Raw genomic sequence first — 22161 nt, forward strand, 5'->3', positions numbered from 1 at the left:
CGCCTCATCTTACTGGCCCCACCAGCAGTATTTTGCACAGTCGATCGCTCCCTCCACTCTCAGTTCTCGGGTCAAGGCCGCGTCCCCAGAGCCACCCCCTTGCTGACCTCAGTTGACTCCACCTCTGGGATGGGGCCAGAATCGCGGAGGGGGGGAGGAGTCGCCTGGAGACAGCGGGCTTGGCCGCGGACGGCCCGGAACACAGTTAGCAGCCCCTGTTGTCAGCCGGCACACGAACGAGAGGAGCGCGTCGGGTTGGGGAACGGAAGCGGGAGCGGGGGGGGCGTGTTTGTCAGAGGACGCGTCGTCGCCCCTGTGTGCCCAGTTCTGTTTGTTTCTCCGCGATGTTTCCGAGGGTCTCGGCTCTCCTCCCTCTTCGCCCCCTTTCCCGCCTCCCTTTGTGCTCCGGAGGCCCAGAGGTATCGGCGGCCGCCGTCGTGCTACTCGCTTCTCCGCATGGAACTGTCAGGTACCGCGTTGCAGCGCTGTTGGCCCGGCAGGTCTTCAGGCAACCCCTGTCCCCGCTCCTGCACATTCAGTTCTCTTTCTCCGGCTTCCTGGAGTCCGTGTTATGATCCGCGGGATCTTAGAAGCCGTCGCTTTAAATCTGAGCAAAGGGAAATCCCAGAAAGATAAAATGACTTGCCCAAGGTCATGGTGACAGGCCTGGTCCGCTGCCCTGTGCTCTTTCTGCTACATACCGTGCCTCATCTCTCTTGCCACTTCTCCCCTCATTTTATCCAGGTTCCAGAAAGCGAAGTTGTTTTGTTTTATTTTTTAATTCTTTTAAAATTTTTTGCCTCCCAAGTCTGTGATGGTTTCATTTTTTACCTTCATTATTGAAAACGCTTACCGTGTGCCAGCCCTGGGGTTAAGCCCCGAGTAACACAGTCCTGCCATCGCCGAGCTTAGAGTCCCACCACATAGGCAATTCAAGTATAGTGGAGTAATCGCTGAGATAGTGTAGGTAGCGCAGAGTACCACAGAATTCATTGAACTGGTAATTGCTGGGTGAGCAAATCGAGACGCCTGACCATTGCAGGAGAGGTTCAGAGTATCCTTTCGGGAAAAGAAGCTTGATAAAACCTAAAGGGGGCCCAAGGGTTGGAGTTAGCCAGGCAAGAAGAAGATTTGCAGCATACTTGGTGTTGGTATTTATTCTCTGAGAACTCTCATGATTATGAAAACTTAATGCTCCTGCATATATATTCCATGCAGATCAGTTGGGGGCCCTTTGGGTTAAGTACAGCCCTGAAGCAGGTTAGGAGCAGTGGGGATGGGAAGAAGTAGCTGGATGGAAAAGAATTCACAGGTGAAATTGCTAGGATGTGATATATGATGAGGTAAGGGTAGGGCAGTCAGAGCAAAGATTTCAGCGGGCTGCTTGGGAGGATTAGGGTACCATTAATGTTAACAGAAGAATGAGGACCAGCTTTGAGAAGGCTTTTAAAATACGTCATAATTTTTAGAATACAAAAATAGCTATTTATGGTAAGAGGCCCCTTCAGTACAGAAGAGTGAAAAATGGAAAGTCAGTCTGAGAGGCAAGCTCTTGAATGTGGTCTTGGATGTGCTGCATTTGAAGTGCTGATGAGATGCTGTCAGTGGTAACAAGCCCAGGTGGGAGGTTAGGGCTAGAGTTTTATTATTTTAGTGTTATGGAGTTACTTCCTTATACATGATTTTCCTGGTATAAATATAGGTTACTTTCTGTAGTACTAGAGCAGCCTTGGAAGGAAACGTTGAAGTACGGGTTATATGTGAGATTCTTTCTCCTGATTGCCACCTTTCTGTTATAATACCTTTAGTATTAATTTAACTTTCACATGTAAAATAATAGAGCATTTTCCTAAATTCAATGGTACCACATATTGAATATTATAATGTGTCCGTGTACCGATTTGTTTTTAATAAATTTATTTATTTATTTATGGCTGCGTTATTTATGGCTTTGTTGCTACACGCAGGCTTTCTCTGGTTGCAGCGAGCAGGGGCTACTCTTCGTTGCGGAGCACAGACTTCTCATTGCCGGGGCTTCTCTTGTTGTGGTGCACGGGCTTCAGTAGTTGTGGCTCACGGGCTCAGTAGTTGTGGCACACAGGCTTTAGAGCACAGGTTCAGTAGTTGTGGTGCATGAGCTTAGCTGCTCTGCGGCATGTGGGATCTTCCCGGACCAGGGCTCGAACCCGTGTCCCCTGCATTGGCAGGCGGATTCTTAACCACTGTGCCACCAGGGAAGTCCCCTGTGTACTGATTATAAGGATATTGGTTAAGCAGTTGGTTTTCATTCTGATTTTTAAGTGTCTGATGTGTTAGCCTCTGACATTTTTATGAGCAGATCAAATAGTTTGTTTCAGCGTTTTTGGAAATAGCCATTTCTCTTTTCATTAAAGGCTCCCTCATCTGGCACTACCACTTACTAGCTTTGAGAACTTGAGATACTATTTAACCCAGGGTCTGATGCAGGTTCTTGAGATCAGTTGCACCAGAATCACCTGAGGTCCTGATTAAATTCAGATCTTTGGGCCTGATTCCAAACTTACCAACTGAGAATCTCAGGAAGCCATGTTTTAAATAAGCTCCCCAGGTGATTCATAGAACCTCTAAAGGTTAAGAACCACTAATTTAACCTTTTTGAGCAGCAGTTTCTTCTATAATATGGGAATAATAAAACCTGTTCTGTAAGAGTGTAAGGATTAAATGGCATGTGTAACATGGCTACTCAGATGTGGGCCTCTGTTGGGCAGCATCAGCATTACTTGGGAACTTGTTAGAAATGAGTTCCTCTGAGTTCCTCCCCAAAGCTGCTGAATCAGAATTCCTTGGTGGAACCAAAGAATCTGTGTTTCAGCAAGTCCTTTAGGTAGTTATTATGTGTATTAAAGTTTGAGAAACAGGGCTCTAGCCTGTTAGCTTCATGAAATAGGCACCATGAAATTTTTATTTACTAAGGCATCATCAATGCCTAGTATAGTGCCCAGCACAGAGTAGATATTCATTATATTTAATAAATGACTTTTTGTACTTTATACCCTCTTACTGAAACTAACACATTCATTAGTTTTTAAAGTTCTTCAACATTAACTATCAAAAGGTTCTTAATGCCACAAAATAAAGTTAGATATTTGGGTTCCTTAGAATTGGGAAGTCTTTTTTTGCATGAGTTTGAAATAGATGTGGTTGTTTGTGTTGTTCTTTTTCACAAATAAATGTAAAGAAGAAAGCAGAATGACAACTCTAGCCACTGAATGTTCTTTTTTCCCGTTCCAGTTAGTTTACAGATAGTGATCAGTTAAATGGCATGGAGCTCAATGAGAAAGTTGAATAGATTAGAATCACACCCAGGAATTTGTTTGAAGAAAGTAACCTTTTTTTTACTGATAGAAATTTCTTTATTTTCATATTGTTTAATTGTGACGTTTTATAGAGGTCTTATATCATGTTAAGAGCAAGGACTTGGCAGTCTGTCAGTTTGGGGTTTGCGAATAATACGTTGAAATTTATTAACCATGTCAGTGTTTCACAACTTTTTTAATGTCATGGAACATAGACAATGATATTTGTACCAGACCTTGAGATAAATGGGAGGCAGCAACAGACAGGTGCACCAGCGGCCCTGCTCCTCGCCCAGCCACTTCAAGGACCAGGTGGTCAGTATCTCAGCACACCTGTAACTCATTTGTGCTCACCAGCGGGTCTTAGGCCTTAGTGAGCTCCGAGCTACATGACCTTGGCTAAGTTACTCCTCTGGTTTCCAGTTTCCTTATCTGCAAAATGGGGATAATACCTACCTTTTGGAGTTGATGTGGGTATGAGAAAATGTACATAAAATGTTGCACAAGACTAGGCACATAGTATATGTTCAGTAAATGTTAAATTGCTGTCCTTACAGTTGCTGATAACAGTAATAAGCAAAAGGGAAGGGTTTAATTGAAAAACTTTGAGCCCTGTTATTATTTTGCAGTGTTTTTTTTTTTGTTTTCTTTAATCTTTTCAGGACAAAAAATAATATCCAAAGATATTTTGGCACTAACAGCGTGATCTATAGCAAGAAAGATGATCAGTCTGTTCCAACCCGTGAGATTTCCAAGGAGACAGAGAGCCAACACAGTGTAAAGGAGAATACGAAAAAAGACTTGGTAAATATTCTTAAGGGAATGAAAGTTGAATTAAGCGCAGTAAATGTACAAACAACAAAGCCACCCAACAGAAGACAACTTAAAAGTTTGGAGGCTTCAACTGTCAGACTTCAGAGTGCTCCAGAAGATGCCCCCCAAAAGAGGTAAATTGAATTGCAATTTGAATGTTTTTCTTTGAAAGTAATTTTTGAAACTCCAGTCTTTTTCTTTTAGAAGAAAAATTTTTTTAATTAGAGTACATTGGAGATACAGAGTTAATGAAGACTAAATATTAGTTTGTAAACACAGAGACTAATAATTAAATGAGAAATACTGTTATTCTATATTTAAATAAGTGGATATCTGTATGGAGTCTAGAGAGAGGGAAAGAGTAGTGATCTAATTGAGAATTCCACATTCTCTTACATATTCATCACTTATTAACTGCATTTAATTGCTTCTTTAAGCTGTTAATTAACAAATTATTTACATCCTGATTTGAAGGTTGCTTTGTGTCCCTGAAGGACTTCTTTATTTGAAATTTCATTTTAAAAAATCCATCTAGGATAGAATTTTGTCATGTTAATTACAGCTGTTTTATATTACTTCCTTTGACCAGTAATTATCAGGGCTCTCAGCTTACCTGGTTTCCTCAAAGTATTGTAATTACTTGTGCTTGTCAAAAGAGTATAATATTTTACTGATTCTATGTGCAATTGGTGATATTTTAGCATTGTGTTGTAGTTTAAATGGCAGTATTTCATTTTAGTTATATATAATGTGACATAGTCAATTCAAGTAATAAGAAATGTGGCTTTAAGATCCCCATCTCTGACTTCTCTTAGCAGAATAAACAGATAGTGTAGGTTTCTATTCCCAGAATGACTTAACATTTTAACAGAACTGCTTAGTTTCTACATTGTATCATATTGTATCTAAACTACCACTGGAAAGCATAATTGAGTGGTAGAGAGTAAGCAATTCAAACAGGAAACGCCCATGTTAAGTACCTTCTCCTCCTCCTTTTTAGAAACAATATAAAACAAATAAAAAATATATACATACGTAATTAGGTAATACTCCGACACACATTTATAATTACTTATGAAGAGTAAGGGTTTTTTCCCAGCTTCCAGACCTGTTTATGATTCATTTTGCTTTTTATTATAATTATACAATTTAAGTAACTATTAATGAAATGGTTAAAATGAGTTGATTGCTTTGCAAAGCCTCAGTAAAGGTAATTTTTAAGGTTGCTTTCCAATTAGGTATGAAGGAGACAAGCATAAAAGTCCAGGAAAATTCTGCACTCAGACTGCTTTGTAAGCGTTTTAAGTTCTTGCTCCATGTTTCCACTTTAAAGAAACCAATTGGCGATATTGGGGGATGTACTATGGGTGTAGTATACATGTAAGAGATGTATCAATACCTTGGAACTTCTGTCAGTGGTCCTGTGTTCAAAGAAGAGGCTTTGATCCTGTATCAAAAGATTGGTGAATGAGATACATTTATTTTGAGTTTTTTAAAATGTATCTTTTAATGATTCCCACCCCCCTCCAGTCCGCTTTTTTTTTTAAAGGAATCCCAGATGCAGAGAACTTGGTTAGCCGTCGTCTTTGATTCATGATGTACTGTCATCATTGCCCCGCGCATGGCCCGCTTTTAGCTCGCTTACTTGTATTATATGTCGAACACCCTCCCCAATGTTGATACAGTTACCATGGATGCATAACAATTGCCCCCAAATTCAGCAGCATAAAACGGCCTTCTTTCATGCTCATGGATTCTGTGGGTCAGCAGTTTGGACGGAGTACAGTAGAGAAGGCTCACCTCTGCTCCGTGATGTCTGGGGCCTCAGCTGGAAGACCTGGAAGTTTGGGAGCTGGAATCATCTGTGGGTTTGCTCACTCAGGTCTGACAGTTGATGCTGGCTGTTAGCTGACACCTTAGCCAGGACTGTTACAGAGCCACCTATATGTGGCCTGGGCTTCCTCACTGCATGGTGGCTGGGTTCCAAGGGTGAGTGTCCCAAGAGAAAACGAGCCCCTAGGAATTTGTATCGTTTTATGACCTAGCCTTGGAGTCAGACTGGACACCGCCACTCTCATTCCTGTTCCATATTGATTTTTGAAGGGTTCTTGCTTTTTCATCACAGCAACTGCTGGAGAACCATCTTCACAAAGATATGGTGGCATTGAAAGGAATGCGGTAGTCTAATGTTAAAACTGTGAACTACCTTGAGTTAGTAGTTCACACAGTCACTGACAGACGTGGCTGATATTTCCCTATGGTACTCCAGGGTGCCTTAGGGCACAGTTAGGGAACCAGGGTCCTGGTCTACATTGAGCTCCCTGTGAGAGGCCCTGGGACCACACCTTTAAGTTTCCTAGAATTCTTGTTGTCTGAAGGGCACTCTAAGGCACCATCTTAAATCTTTCTAAGATCTTAACAGAGGGTTTTACAGTCATGCCCATGGCTTTATCTTTAGACCGTTTTCCTAATGCTGCCCTGGATTTGATCTCTGTACAGAAGCCATTTCTAAATTTTAGCATCATTTGCTATCTGGAGGGGCTAAGAATGAGAAATGTTTTCTTTTGATCCCAGCAGGTCTTGGCTCCTTTATGTGGGACAGTTCTTCTCTCTCCTCTCACATTTTACCATTGGCCACTAAGAAGGCAGGAGGCACCTTCAGTATTCTGTCTGGAAGGCTCCTTGCTAGGTCGTCCAGTTCACTGAGCATCTCTCTCATTTGCCATATTACTTCAAGCAATAATGTCACTAAACAAAGGCCCCCTTTCCTCCAGCTTCCAGTAATGTTGATTTTCCTATAGTCGTCACGCGGCCGCCAGGCTCTAACAGTCTCTTTGAGGCCCGAAGCTTTCTCTAACACTTGCCTCAGGATCTCTCCGGTTTCCCCCCTCTGCCAGTACCCAAAACTCTCCCATACATTTTAGGTTTTTTTGTTTTTGTTTTATAACAGCAGCACCCACGTTCCAGGCTCCAGAATCTGTTCCAGTTATCTGTCGCTGCATAACAAACCATCCCAAGGCTTAGGGGCAGCATCTCTCTGCAGTCTGGGCAAAGAGCTGCACGTAGTTGTGTCTGCTCCACTCAGCGTCAGCAAGGGCAGCTTCAAAGCTGGCATCTGGAGTTCTCTGAAAGCTTGCCCACGTACAGTACATTCCAGTGCTTGATGCTGGCTATTGGCTGAGACCATATTTGGGGCTCTTGGCCAGAACACTTACCCAGGGCCTCTCCAAGTGGCCTGGGCTTCTTCACAACCTGAGAGCTGGGGTCCATGGACACACGTCTCAAGAGAGATCCCAACAAAAGTCGTGTCACATTATGTGGCCTAGCCTCACAAGTCACAGGGCATCATTTCTCTCTCATTCTGTTCCTTGAGGCAGTCACGAAGTCTCCCCTGGTTTCAGGGGGAGGGGAAATTGCCTCTCTAGATGGGCTTGTAGCAAGGTTTTGGAAGAGCTTGTGGGACCCGAAACACTGCTGTCTCTGTTTTATGAAAATACCTGCCACAGCTGTTAACCTGATTACTGTAGTTGTCAGCTGTATCGAAGGCAACATTATCATGATAAAATTGACCCCCTGAATAACTGATTGCATCTGGATTGGGCAAACTATAGGTACCTTATGGTTCAGTGTACTTAGGGCTTCCTCGAGCACAGTTACTCTTGTAACTGCATGTCCTTTGTAGGGACCACAGATACTCTGCCTGTGGCCTTGTTACAAGAGATACTGGTTCCTGTGGGGCACTAAGCTCCTGCGCCTGCGCGATGTGGGTCTCCTATCCTAACTCCTGGATGGCTGTGTGACGTGTCACCCGCGAGTGCTGCAGGGGCTCCCCGAGAGGGACACCTGAGGCTGCCCTGCCAGCCTGCTGTGGTTCTGCCCTTTACCTTTCTGAGTAGTCTGGGCCAGGCACGTCAGTGGTAGTCTTGTGAGTCTGCATGTATTGTGAAACCTTACAAGACCCCTGGTGGGTGCAGTGATAACCATAGTTCTAGCTCCTCCTTTAAGTAACATTCTCTTAACCAAGCAACTACCTGCTCTGATTTCAGCTACCTATTCATTAAGGTCCCCTTTCCTCCAGCTTCCAGTAACATTGATTTTCCTACAGCCCTCACCCTCAGTGTCCTTGAGCGTTTCCAGGCTCTGACAGTCTCTTTGAGGCCCAGCTTCAGGGATGTGGGCACTTTGATTTGCAAGTTAGACATCATTTCCTAAGGTAGAAAGCCAGGTGCAGTAAAACAGTAATTCGGATCCCACTCATTGAGGTGGCAATTTTCAGTGATGTAAAAAACTTTTTATATCTGGCATATTTTTCTCCTAACTTACCCTAATTTACTGAAGAACAGCTTTTTTTTTTTTTTTAGCTTATGGAAAGTTTAAAACATAAAGTAAACAAAATCATATGATGTTTTGATAATTATCAAATCTTGCCATTCTTGTCATCTATACCTTCACCCACTTTCCATCTCCCACGTGGTGATTTTATGTTTTTCTTTTTTCCAGGTAAAATTTATATACATTAAAGTGTACAAATCTTAGCTGTAGGAGTTTGGCAAATTGATGTGCCCCTGTAACCCACATACTTTCCAAGATGCAGAGCATTTCCCATCTTCACCTTCCCCATCAGTAACCTTCTGTCCTGAGGCAGCCACTGTTCTGATTTTTTTTCACCTGAGTTTGGCCTCTTCTAGAACTCGATATAAGTGGAATCATACCATATATACTTTTTCTAATCCAGCTTCTTTCATTCAGTTTCATACATGTTGTGGAGTGAGTGGAGTACTGTTCCATTGCATGGATAGATCACTGTTTATCTGTTCTGATGATAGACCTTTGGGTTGTTTCCAATTTGAGGATATTACCATTAAAGCTTGTATAAACAGGTTTAACCACTTTTATATTTGCTTGCAGCCTGTATTGTTTTTGAAATAAAACGGCATCTAACTTAAAAATCCACTAATTTATCACTTTCGAGGCTGATCCCTCCTTCCTCCACCTTAATCTGTTGCTCTGGGTTAGTACTGTGCTTCATTAAGGATCCATTAACTTTAACTTTCAATATTGTAACATTTATATAAAACTGACACCTAGTATTTAAGAATTCTTTTTTTAAAAAAAATTTTAGTGAAGTATAGTTGATTTACAATGCTGTGTTAAGAATTCTTGATTTTGTCAGAAATTGAATTGAATGATACTTTTTGAAGGACAAAAAGTTTTCTCCCAAGAAATCATTTTACTTTCCACTGAAGTAATGCCTCTTTTCTCTCATTTGTCTTTCATGTTCTCTTTCAGAAGTGAGTCCCTGAGCCCGGAGTTGGTGGCGGCTGCCTCCGCGGTTGCAGACTCTCTCCCTTTTGACAAGCAGATGACCAAGTCGGAGCTGCTGAAGCAGCTCCAGCAGCACGAGGAAGCCTCGAGGGCACAGAAGGATGGAGAGAGACCTAAAGTTAGGTTGGTGAATCCAATAGCTGTGTCAGTGATGCTGATATGTCAAAATAGGCTGGCTCCATGTGAGTGATGAGCTACATTACATAATATATTCATTTATATATAAAATATGCCTCATAAGTATTAGCAGTTTGATTTCTTTTAAAACTCGTGTGTTAAATAAGATTTCAGTTTTAAAAGACCAATTGAATGATTAAACTTCTTTTGAGAAGTTACATAATTTCTTGTCCCTGAAAAAGAAGTGGTAAATTCAGTAATGTTATTTAAAATAAAGAAATAAATAATAGAATAAGACAATTTCTCTGAGAAGTTTTTCTTTTAGTTAAATAATATGCTGGTTTTATGCACAATATGATCATGCATTTTATTTGTCTTTGAACAAATGCAAGGCAATAAATAAATATGGCTAAATCTCAACTTTAATATAGGTTTTTAATCTAGGTGCTAGGTATACAGATATTGATATCTACTTGTCTGGGTGTTTGACAGATTTCATGAGGGACACTTTTAATTATGCTTTAAATGAACACTTCTGAAGAACATCTTTAAAAGAGAGAAAGCCACATCAATCTTAGTGGTCTGTGGTATTAATAGGCAACATATAATTTTTTATTTAAACATGATTTTTTGTTCAGTATTAGTGCATAGAAGTGAAGTAAGAATTAAGTGATATGAATCTCATGTTTAAGAAAGTTTATTACTCAAAAAAAAAAAAAAGAAAGTTTATTACTCTTCTGTAGCTAAAATTTCTAACACACTTGACCTTTTTCTTGTTTCAGTTTCACTGACATCATATCAGATATGAAAGTTGCCAGGTCTGCCACAGCGAGAGTTAGCACAAGACCAGTGCATCAGATTCAGTTTGATGAAGGGACTGACGATTTTGCTGGCCAAGCGAAGCCTGCTGATCTGAGAAGAAGGTATTCAGGCTCTGCAGTCAGTCTGGTTTTGTTTGTTGAACTGTAGATTTACTTTGTTGCTGTGCATATTGTTGCTGTTGGGTGTCTGAGCGTCACGGATGCATTTATATCTGTCTCCTTACTCTCCACGTCCCATTTCCTAGAGAGGGAAAGATGTACTGGGTTTCGCAGCCCTACATTTTTCTATATCGTAAATCAGAATGGGCCCTGCCTCACATTTACCCACGGTGAATAAAGGTCTCCTGATTTAGAGTAAGTGGAGCTGACTGAATTCTGAACAAATGAATGTTTTGTGAGAAACACTATTTTTCATTCTGATGTGTGCCTAACAGTGTAGATTCATGTACTCTCTCTATCTCTCTATATAATCATCTTTCTTCATACCTTAGAGAAATAACCCACCATCAGAAAAAGAAAGAAGATCCATTATAATACCTTAAAGTAGTAGGTTATTTGTGGCAATCTGAATTTGGTAATTTGCAGTTCTTAAAGATGCTAAGCCATGCCTTACATAGTTTTTTGGTTGTGTTTTTATACATTTATTTATTTTATTTATTTTTGGCTGCGTTGGGTCTTTGTTGCTGCACACGGGCTTTCTCTAGTTGTGGTGAGCAGGGGCAAGTCTTCGTTGTGGTGCACGGGCTTCTCATTGCAACGGCTTCTCGTAGCAGAGCACAGGCTCTAGGTGTGCGGGCTTCAGTAGTTGTGGCACATGGGCTCAGTAGTTGTGGCCTGCGGGCTCTAGAGCGTGGGCTCAGTAGTTGTGGCGCACGGGCTCAGTAGTTGTGGCCTGTGGGCTCTAGAGCGCGGGCTTAGTAGTTGTGGCACACGGGCTCAGTAGTTGTGGCCTGCGGGCTCTAGAGCGCGGGCTCAGTAGTTGTGGCGCACGGGCTCAGTAGTTGTGGCCTGCGGGCTCTAGAGTGCGGGCTCAGTAGTTGTGGCGCACGGGCTTAGTTGCTCCACGGCATGTGGGATCTTCCCTGACCAGGGCTCAAACCCATGTCCCCTGCATTGGAGGCGGATTCTTAACCACCGCGCCACCAGGGAAGTCCTAGGCCACTTTTTAATGCAGTCATTATATGCATATAAACCCCCTCCCTACTTTTTCAGCTTCTTCCTCACCACCTTCTAATTTTTGATGACAGCTCGAATCATTAAAAATCAATCTAGGGCTTCCCTGGTGGCGCAGTGGTTGAGAGTACGCCTACCGATGCAGGGGACACGGGTTCATGCCCCGGTCCGGGAAGATCCCACATGCCGCGGAGCGGCTGGGCCCGTGAGCCGTGGCCGCTGAGCCTGCGCATCCAGAGCCTGTGCTCCGCAACGGGAGAGGCCACAACGGTAAGAGGCCCGCGTACCGAAAAAAAAAAAAAATCAATCTATAATATAGCATTCTGATGTAGTTGCATGGCATCATTTCAAAGAAGACTGATTTAAAGAAGACTAAAGTTAAATATTTTGGGACAATATTTTTTGGTTTTTTTTTTTAACAAATTTAATGCCTTTTCTGTCTTATTTATTTATTTTTGGCTGCGTTGGGTCTTCATTGCTGCACATGGGCTTTCTCTAGTTGCGGCGAGCGGGGGCTAACTTTGTTGTGGAGCGCGGGCTTCTCATTGTGGTGGCTTCTCGTTGCAGAGCACAGGCTCTAGGCGCATAGGCTTCAGTAGTTGTGGCACGCGGGCTCAGTAGTTGTGGCTTGTGGGCTCTAGAGCACAGGCTCAGTAGTTGTGGCGCACGGGCTTAGCTGCTCTGCAGCATGTGCGACCTTCCCAGACCAGGGATGGAACCCATGTCCCCTGCATTGGCAGGCGGATTCTTAACCACTGCGCCACCAGGGAAGTCCCAGGGCAATATTTAATAAGTTAAACTCCAAGTACACATTTTACTTTATTCAATGTCATAGATATAAATATCACTTTAAATTAGTAATTCAAATAATCTTCCGAAGTCACTATAACCCCTGAACTTCCTTTGTTAACTGCTGACCATCTTTTCCAATCTTCCTGTACAAATTAATAATCTAACACCCAGAAGGAGCTAACTCAGGTTCCTGAGATTATATACATAGAACACAACCCATGGAATACACAACACACAGAAGACATTCTGTAAGCACCTCCTGCTATGAAGTTCAGTTAGTGTTTGTCAGACCATGCTAAATATTTGGTTCCCCTCCCCAACTGTCACTTTATAGGCTTGAAGGAGAGAAAGAACAGAAACTTTATGTAAATACAGACAGCTTTCTATTATAAAATAACTGTGGGGCTTCCCTGGTGGCACAGTGGTTAAGAATCCACCTGCCAGGGCTTTCCATGGCCTCTCACTGTTGTGGCCTCTCCCGTTGCGGAGCACAGGCTCCGGACGCGCAGGCTCAGCGGCCATGGCTCACGGGCCCAGCCGCTCCGCGGCATGTGGGATCTTCCCAGACCGGGGCACAAACCCGTGTCCCCTGCATCGGCAGGCGGACTCTCAACCACTGCGCCACCAGGGAAGCCCCTGTGCAATCTTTTATAATTATAATTTATAATTAAGCAGGCAGTGTTTTTTACCCTTAAACTAAGACAAATGTTGACTTTAACAACTTCTAACTTAGCATATTTTAATAGCTTTCCACAATGTCAGGTTTTCTAAAACCTTAATATGAAATGGATCAAATAAAAATTGTGGCAAATTAAGCTGATCTTTTCAATTAGGTATTTTGGTAGTTAAATTGTTGTAACTTCTTTGTTGTATTATGATGCAGAAATTCAGGTGAACTTGTTCCTGTTTTTAGTTATCAGTCCTAAAGACGTGGCAATTTAGTTAAAATGTCTGGTGTGGGGCAGCAGAATTATTTTTAATTTTTACGTTGAATATTTCATATAAAATTTTCTTCTCATAAACAATTTTTTGTTGACTGTGTATAAACTATTCATTAAAATATTTTTTTTCTTTTTCAGTTTTAGGAAAAATATATTCAAGGGGAAGAGGCTCAATATTTTTGAGCTTAAGGCAGTTACTGAAGAGGCACCTGAAACAGGTTTGTTAAGAAAACAGCACTATTTCTCAGGTGTAAACATTCCATCTTTGGAAAATGTCCTTCGTGTTTTGATTGTGTAATCATTGGGTATTTTAATATTCCATCCTGTCATTGACCTGGATCTTGCTTATTAAAGTAGTTGTTGACATGTTAGTGTTGGTCAGATTTCTCCCTTGAAATGCTGCAGCCCGTGAGGCAATGGGAGGTAAGTACCATCAGCCACATGAATCCAGATCTATAGATTGGCTGCTAATTTGGGTTAGAACGTTAATGATCACCTTCTATTTGCAACACACCTTTGCACTATTATGTAAAGATAAATTGTGGTGTCTGCCCTAAGGCAGCTTACTATCTAGAAGAGGAGATAGCACTTATAGGTGCTAATTTATTGAAGTGATTTAGAGATTATTTAGGAGATGGGAAGGAGAGCATTCAGGGAATATATTTAGCAGACTTGTAGTGTTTTTTTCTTAACACACAGTTAGTGTTTGTTCTCTGTTCTTCCCCCTTTCTTCTTTCGGCAAGAAGTCAAATCCTTCACAGTCACCATTTTAAGCCTAATTAAAAGAGAAATAAGTGTCCTCTTGCTTGACATTAAATTTGTTTTACTGATAACTTAAAATAAATGAAGAAACTCCATACAAATGGTCTTAGCTTATAAGTGACTTTCATTTCTAAGGATTATCAGTTAACTTTTTGGACCTTGGTAGAAATAATTTTATTTTTGATATTTAAGTTTCTAGGCCATCTTCCAGTGGCTCATTTAATCTTTCAGTTACTTATAAAAACATCTGATTTTCCCACTGTTCAATAAACTCCTTGATATTAGGGGCTGGGTCTCATTGATTTTTGTATACCCAATAGCCTCTAGCCAAGTGGCTTACAAATAATAGGAATCCGTTATCTGAAATCCTTTTTTAAACTAATTGAGCTATAAAATAAATATCCATGGAGGAAAGGCATTAATTCAATCACTGTTCATTTAAGCTGAAGATGAAGCTAAGAGAACAACCCCCCCTTCTTGTACTGTGACAACTGCATTCTGTCTTCTATGATTGATGAAAAGGAAATGCAAAATGCACAGGCGTGGAGAATGGATCACCTCTCCCCTGTTGAAGTGGCAACTCTTTTTTTTTTTGGGCCGCACCGCCCAGCTTGTGGGGATCTTAGTTCCCGGACCAGGGATTGAACCCTGGCCACTGCCGTGAATCTTAACCACTGGACCACCAGGGAATTCCTGAAGTGGCAACTCTTAAGCTTGCCCCAAAAGGAGAATTTTTTGTCAGGGCAGCTGCTAAGGTTCACCTAATGAACAGCCAGAAGAGGTGCTTGGGTTCTTGAAGGAGCCAGCTTGCTTTTTTAAAAAGTAAATTTATTTATTTATTTTTGGCTGCTTTGGGTCTTTGTTTCTGCGCGCGGGTTTCTCTAGTTGCAGCAAGCGGTGGCTACTCTTCATTGTGGTACACAGGCTTCCCACTGCAGTGGCTTCTCTTGTTGCAGAGCACGGGTTCTAGGTGTGCGTGCTTCAGTAGTTGTGGCATGTGGCCTCAGCAGTTGTGGCTCGTGGACTCTAGAGCGCAGGCTCAGTAGTTGTGGTGCATGGGCTTAGTTGCTCCGCGGCATGTGGGATCTTCCCGGACCAGGGCTCGAACCCGTGTCCCCTTCATTGGTAGGTGGATTCTTAACCACTGTGCCACCAGGGAAGTCCCGATAAGTATATTCTTAACTTCTTAAGAAACTGCCAAACTCTTTTATTCAATACAGGGCAGCTGTACCATTACATTTCCACCAGTGATGTTTGGTGGGAATGTGACTCATTCTTTAAAGATGTCTTAAATTTCCAAAACAAGTAAATGATTGAAACATGTGATATGATGGTGGTAAAAAGCTAACACTATATTACCTTACTCATAGAGTTGGTTGTGAGGATTAAATGAACTAATGTATAAAAAGCATTTAGCACAGAATAAGTGCCCAGTATGCATTAATAGTATTGTCATTGTTATTGTAATTATGTTAATTTAACTTATTTGGTCTTTATTAGTAGTACATTAGTGACTTATCTTAACAGACTAAAAATAAAGATAAACAGACTGGACTTTAAAGATCTAAATCACATGTTGTATAAAAAGTATTCAGTCATAAAAAGATCCGTGAACAGAATAGACATTTCTTTTTTCCTTTCCAATAGAGGGGGCAGTGAGACTAGCGGTTGATTACCTAGCATTGTAGTAAAAACAAAAAGTAAGGCTTGCAATTATTGTGGTTGTAGTCTTTATATATTATTTTTGTTTCAATTTTAGCTATCAAAGAGTGACCTTTCATTATATACTGGTTTTTGTTTTGTTGTTTTTGTTTTTTGTGGTTTTTTTGGGGTGCATTGGGTCTTTGTTGCTGCACGCGGGCTTCCTCTAGTTGCAGTGAGCAGGGGCTACTCTTCGTTGTGGTGCACAGGCTTCTCATTGCGGTGGCCTCCCTTGTTGCAGAGCACAGGCTCTAGGCACGTGGGCTTCAGTAGTTGCAGCATGTGGGCTCAGTAGTTGTGGCTCATAGGATCTAGAGCGCAAGCTCAGTAGTTGTGGTGCACGGGCTTAGTTGCTCCGAGGCATGTGGAGTCTTCCCAGACCAGGGATCGAACCCATGTCCCTCTTCATTGGCAGGTGGATTCTTAACCACTGCGCCACCAGGGAAGTCCCTATATACTGTTTGATTATGAGGTTCAAGATCTGAAAATATATTACCAATTCAGAGCTGATAACATTTTTTTAATATACATTTATTTTATTTATTTATTTTTGGCTGTGTTGGGTCTCCATTGCTGCGCATGGGCTTTCTCTAGTTGTGGCGAGTGGGAGCTACTCTTCATTGTGGTGTGCAGGCTTCTCATTGTGGTGGCTTCCCTTGGTGTGGAGCATAGGCTCTAGGCATGTGGGCTTCAGTAGCGTTGTGGCGGGCAGGCTCAGTAGTTGTGGCACATGGGCTTAGTTGCTCCGTGGCATGTGGGATCTTCCCGGACCAGGGATCAAACCCGTGTCCCCTGCATTGGCAGGCGGATTCTTAACTACTGTGCCACCAGAGAAGCCCTGATGATAACATTTTTGAAAAGAAAGATATTTATATGGAATTGTGCGTAATTTGGATGTTTTTATTCTACAGAGGCAGTACCTTCTCTTTGGGATGTAGAATTTGCTAAGCAGTTAGCGGCAGTCAATGAACAACCCTTTCAGAATGGTTTTGAAGAGATGATCCAATTGACAAAAGAGGGGAAATTGTGGGAGTTCCCAATTAACAATGAAGCAGGTAAGTCTTAATGCCATAGGTTTATAAAACTCAATGATTGAGATTAAATCTGGCAGATGTTCAGTTGTAGGTTTTGGACATTTACCTGAATTTCAAAACTTTGTGTAAACATCTTTGTGATATCCTAAAAGAAATCTGACAGTGTTTTTTTAAAAAGAATGCTACGATTTCACTGAATTCTAGTTGTTGGGTAAGGAAAATAAAGAAGTAAAATTATATGGCAGAAATGCATCATGAATTTCTGTGACATAGAAGTGTTGAGAACTGCAAATGATGACAGCTTTCTACTTGCTAAAAGCAGGAGAGTACCTGGTAAATCTTCTAATACATTAAATACTGGGTATGAGATCATCCTTCAGTTTTGGGGAACATTACAACCTTCAAGTTTTATGCTGGTATCTTTTATTTAAAACGGTTGCATTAATGAGACACGAGTTTCTTGTATTCAAAGCCACTCAAAACAAATAGGTTAGGAGGCTTTGAAATTCTTTGGCTGCATACCTAGATGCTTTGAGCCAGTAATAAAACATTATCTACTCTCCTGGAGATTTTTCTAGCGGTGTTACATCTTCCTCAATCAAAAGGAAAACAGTATTGCTATGCTGTTTATTTTTTATGGCGCCCGTGATGTCATCAGCTAAACATTTCCTTGAATTTTTATTGATGTATTTTCAGTTAGAAGGGATTCATTTACTTTTATGGTAAGATTAAATAGAAATAGCAAACACCTCAGGAAGTCTTAGGAAAATGTTGTCTGTATTTTAACCTTTGTAGTATTATGCTGCACTGTAATATTTTCATTTTTGATAACCTTTCATTTGTTTGGATTAATAAGTGGAGTGGTAGCTTAAATAGTCTTATATTTTCATAAAGTAATCTTTTGTATAGGAAAACTTTAGGGACTTACAAATCCTTTAGCAAATTCTTAATATTTTATATATTTGTATGATATATTCAGTAATATAGAAATTTGCATTTCATCTATTAAATAATGTGTATTTTTTAAAGGATACTTTAAATATTTTTAAAAGTATTATGGCTTCTACATTCTAGAAGGTATCAGGATAAGGTAAAAAAAAAACAAAAAAAACCAAGGACTTTTATTTGTGTAAGCCTGAGTTCAGATTCCAGCTATGTCAGTTATTAGCCATTTGCCTTTGAGGAAATTATTTAACCTCCTGAGCCTTAGTTTTCTCATGTGTAAAATTAAAGGTACCTCACTGGAAGAATGTAAGAATTAAATAAGATATTGAGTTGCTCAGCACAGTTCTTGGCATATAATACATAGGAATAAATGTTAGTTCTTTTCCCCTCCTGTATGATGATAGAATTTTAAAAGTAGCAAAAAAAACTAACAAAATACAATCTATGATATTAAGGGAAGACTTTGTTCCATATTTGATGAAAGTTGGGTGTTCCAGGTCCTCATGGTTCAACATATGGTTTTAAAACCCAGTATTGAGGTAGAATATGTGACTTTACTTAGGAGAGACAGTGAGTGTGGTGGTTAGAGACCAAGTTCCTGAGTGAGTCTTCATCTCTCCAAGCCTCACTTCCTCCATCTTATAAAATGATGGGAATAATAATAGGATTATTTTATGGGATTCTTCTGAGAAACAACTCATTATACAAGTAAAGCATTGTTACCATCATCATCCCTGTTTCTACAACAACGATATTGTGAGGGGATTTGCTATTATAACTTTTCTCTTCTATACTATAACATCTTTAAATCTGAAAATATTCATGAGGATACTGTGTATTTTCTAGGAACCACCAAATAGGATAATAGAAAAGCATGAATTGGCAGTACATTGTCATCAGCAGAAAAACATTTAAGTTCATCAGAATCTTGAGTGTCCAAACTCCAAAGGAATTTATCTTAGATTTGATCTCGTTTCTGAGAAAGTGTAATTTCTGAAAAAGGAAAAAAACATGTTTTCTGGTCAGGTTGGGGAGATAAATGTGACAAGTGTCCATATACACTGTACATATTATTGATGCTTTGGGGTCGGAAAGGGAGGTATCTCATTTCCAGCTCCTGAAGGCAATTGTTATCTGAACGAAGAACAGGAAGGGAACTGTGGAAACGTTCTCACCTTGATCACTCCCCTCAGTACACACTTAGGGTCTTCTGAATACTTTAAGAGGACCGGCCTTAGAACCTGGAGCCTTAGCCGTTCAGTAACATTCTTTTATATTTCTTATACTTAAATTTTAAGAGTAGTAAAACATCATGCTCTCTCTCCTAATAATTAGCTTCATGAAGATTTACTTTGATGTTTTTGGGAAAAGATGTTTTGTTGTGTATTTAGGGACTCACCATGTCAGTTTGGGAACATAATACCAAAAATGATAAAATGCATGTCTTGTGTTTAAAATTTACTTCCCATTGTTGTGTTTTTCTGTTATATAAAAAATTGCACTTGTTTGTTTTGCCACTTAAAATGTAAAAATTGTTTTTCCCGTTTGAAGTAGCTTTTTGTCAGTTTTTAAAACCTGGTTTGTCCCTTCTATGTGCTTTGCGAGCCTAGAGATTTATAAAAGCTGTTAGATGGAATTATTCCCAGTTAGATTTTGTAGTCTTTGTTATATATTGGATTGATAATAAGATCACTTCTGTTTTAGCTTTGGCTTTATCTAAATTTAATCCCATTTTTACCACTACCCAGTTAACAGGGTCCTGCTCTTGAATATCCATTAGCCATGTACATGCCACCGAATTACAGGTGTTTTGAAATACCCTCCAAGAGTAATTCTCAGTTTAGAGGCTTCAGTGGGCAAAAAAGCTCAGTCATGGATGTCAGTCACACTTTTGTTTTTATTCTTCAGTTGGTTTAAACTTGTAATGTGCCATCCTTTGCTAGGGTATCTGGAATGTGTGCTTTAATATGAGCTAGCAAGAATAGTGAGAAAAGTTCAGAATTACCATAGAACTCTAAAGAGGGCTCTGTTGTCATGTGGGAGGGTATAGTGTGGAGAAAATTAGGGCAAATATAAAGATGATTAAGTATGTGGTGTCTGAAACAATCTGTTGGTTGTTTGAGATGGTGGCCTTTGAACAAGAGCCTCAGAATACTAACAGGAAAAGAAATAATAGTTTTGACAAAATAGAAGTGGAAGCAAGTCAAAGTGAAAGTCACTGAATTTGCTTCAGTGCTATAATACACTCGTCAAAAATAATTGGTCAGGGCTTCCCTGGTGGCACAGTGGTTGAGAGTCCGCCTGCCGATGCAGGGGACGCGGGTTCGTGCCCGGATCGGGGAAGATCCCACATGCCGCGTGAGCCGTGGCCACTGAGCCTGCGCGTCCGGAGCCTATGCTCTGCAACGGGAGAGGCCACAACAGTGAGAGGCCCGCGTACTGCAAAAAAAAAAAAAAATTGGTCATTGCTATTAGCTGGATTTTACCGTTTATTTGCTGTACCATATTTTTAGCTGTATTCAGTAATATTTAATTGCATTCAGTAATATTTAAAGGAGAATTAGACACAGATTTAACCTGAGTTGATTGTACACCATTTGGGATTTCCTTGTTGTATTTAATTTCCCACACTCTCTTATTTTCTCCTTACTATATTATGTTTCTTTTGTTTATTAAAAAATATTTAAATTACAGAAATATATTAAAGTTTACTTGCAAAAAAGTTAAATAATATGGAAGAATAGAGAATATACCTTTACCTCTCAGTTCTCTTCCCTTTTTCTGAAACGACCATTGTCAATAGTTTGATAAGTGTCCTCACAGTCCACTTTAAATGGTAGTTTCACATTTATCTGTTGTTTTGGTCTATATGGGACCATAAAATGGAACTATTTTACATATTCTATAGTATGCCATTGTATGAATGCACTGTAATTTATTTTACCACTTTCCTGTTGATGGATGGAGCTGTAGTGAATCTTTTTATACATATCCTTCCGTATATGTCTGAGTACTTCAATTCCTAGAAGGGTCAAACAATAGGCGTGTTTTATATTGCAATAAATATTGGCACATTCTCTTCTAAAAAGATAGCCAGCTGCTCCTCCAGCTGGCAGGATGGGGGCGGGAGCGGCATGGAATGTCTCACCATTCAGCACACAGATTTTCACTTAATCCCCCTTCTTATCAATTTAGTGACTCATTCCTCTTTCTGTTTTAGTTTCTCCAAAAAGTAAACTTCCCATCTTCTTTGGGAAATGGATGGTGTAGTCATCTAGAGATGTAGGTAGAAGATGGGAGATCTACGTATTCCCTAAGCCAGTTTTAATTAAGCCTCTGTTTTTGGTCCCTCATCCCCATTCCTAATTTCAGTGGTATATTCTGCCGCTAATTCCCGAAGCCTTTGAAGTCTGCTTCTTAATTTGGTTTTAGCATCTTCGACTCAGCTGAGTCAGTTACTACTTATCTGTCCACTGTCCTTCCCCAACATTTTGCTGATACCTCCTGTCTGTTATTGTTTCTTCTTCTCTTCTCTTTGTCTTTTTATTCCTTTTATTGCCATGTAGTAGATATTACAGGGGAGCAGAGATTTTTAAAGCGTGGGTTCAATCTGCTACATTTTAACTAGAAGTCCTTGTTGCTTATCTTTTAACTGTTCAGAATGTCTTCAACCAACAGTGATTTTAATTTGGACCTAGTCAGATCTGTTAGCCTTTTCCTGTTTAATCTATCTGGAACTTATTTTTGTATATAGTATCCCCTCTTTATCTCTTTCTCGTTTTTTCCTTTGTTTTATACTTGCCAGTACCACTTGGCTTTCATTCACTCGTTGACTTATTCAGGAAGGATCTGTTCATTACGCCCTGCTGGAACATTCTGACTTAAAAAGATGGTTGATCTCTCATCTTCTGGAAGAGTAATAAGAAATAAGATCACCTATGCCCTTAGATGCTTTTCCACCTAATATAGCATAGTCATAATTGCTATACCCATTAACTCATTATAACTTTATGTCAGAGACAGTCGATCTGTTAATGATTTAATAAATTGATTATTGAACTTGTGTTAACACAGCTATTTTTAAAAATGATTTGCAAAATTTTCTGTCTTGAGTCTTATATTTTAAGTACATCTAAGGATATTAATAACTAACAACAACAACAAAATCTCAATCCAGAAGTCACCCTTGGATTTTTGAGAGCACTTATCACCTTGATTTATTAAGTCTCCAGTGCTACAGACCTTATGTCTTAGCCCTAACATACTCTTTCAAATATATTGAACATGTAAACCCGCCTTGTTTTTCACATTAGCCATATTGGGTTGTTTTTTTTTTTTAAAGAATAATTGTCACAGGAAACTGTTAGCAGTGTTTGACGATACGGAAAAGACCTTTAGCAAA

The 22161-nt window shown here is 40.2% G+C and overlaps 1 protein-coding gene across 1 annotated transcript in view; it reads left to right on the forward strand.

Moving 5' to 3' along the window:
- Positions 1-262: 262 nt before the first annotated feature.
- MRPS31 (mitochondrial ribosomal protein S31) overlaps positions 263-22161 on the forward strand; it is a 28776-nt gene continuing 6877 nt past the window's right edge. The window contains exons 1-6 of the mRNA XM_029210586.1: positions 263-469; positions 3998-4282; positions 9438-9596; positions 10373-10513; positions 13456-13535; positions 16692-16835. Coding sequence (XP_029066419.1) covers positions 345-469; positions 3998-4282; positions 9438-9596; positions 10373-10513; positions 13456-13535; positions 16692-16835 — 934 coding nt within the window. The 5' untranslated portion in view covers positions 263-344. The remainder of the gene's footprint in view (positions 470-3997; positions 4283-9437; positions 9597-10372; positions 10514-13455; positions 13536-16691; positions 16836-22161) is intronic.

The sequence above is a fragment of the Monodon monoceros genome, unplaced genomic scaffold, assembly GCF_005190385.1.
Source record: "Monodon monoceros isolate NGI ecotype Baffin Bay Population unplaced genomic scaffold, NGI_Narwhal_1 Super_Scaffold_8, whole genome shotgun sequence".
NCBI classification, from domain to species: Eukaryota; Metazoa; Chordata; class Mammalia; order Artiodactyla; family Monodontidae; genus Monodon; species Monodon monoceros.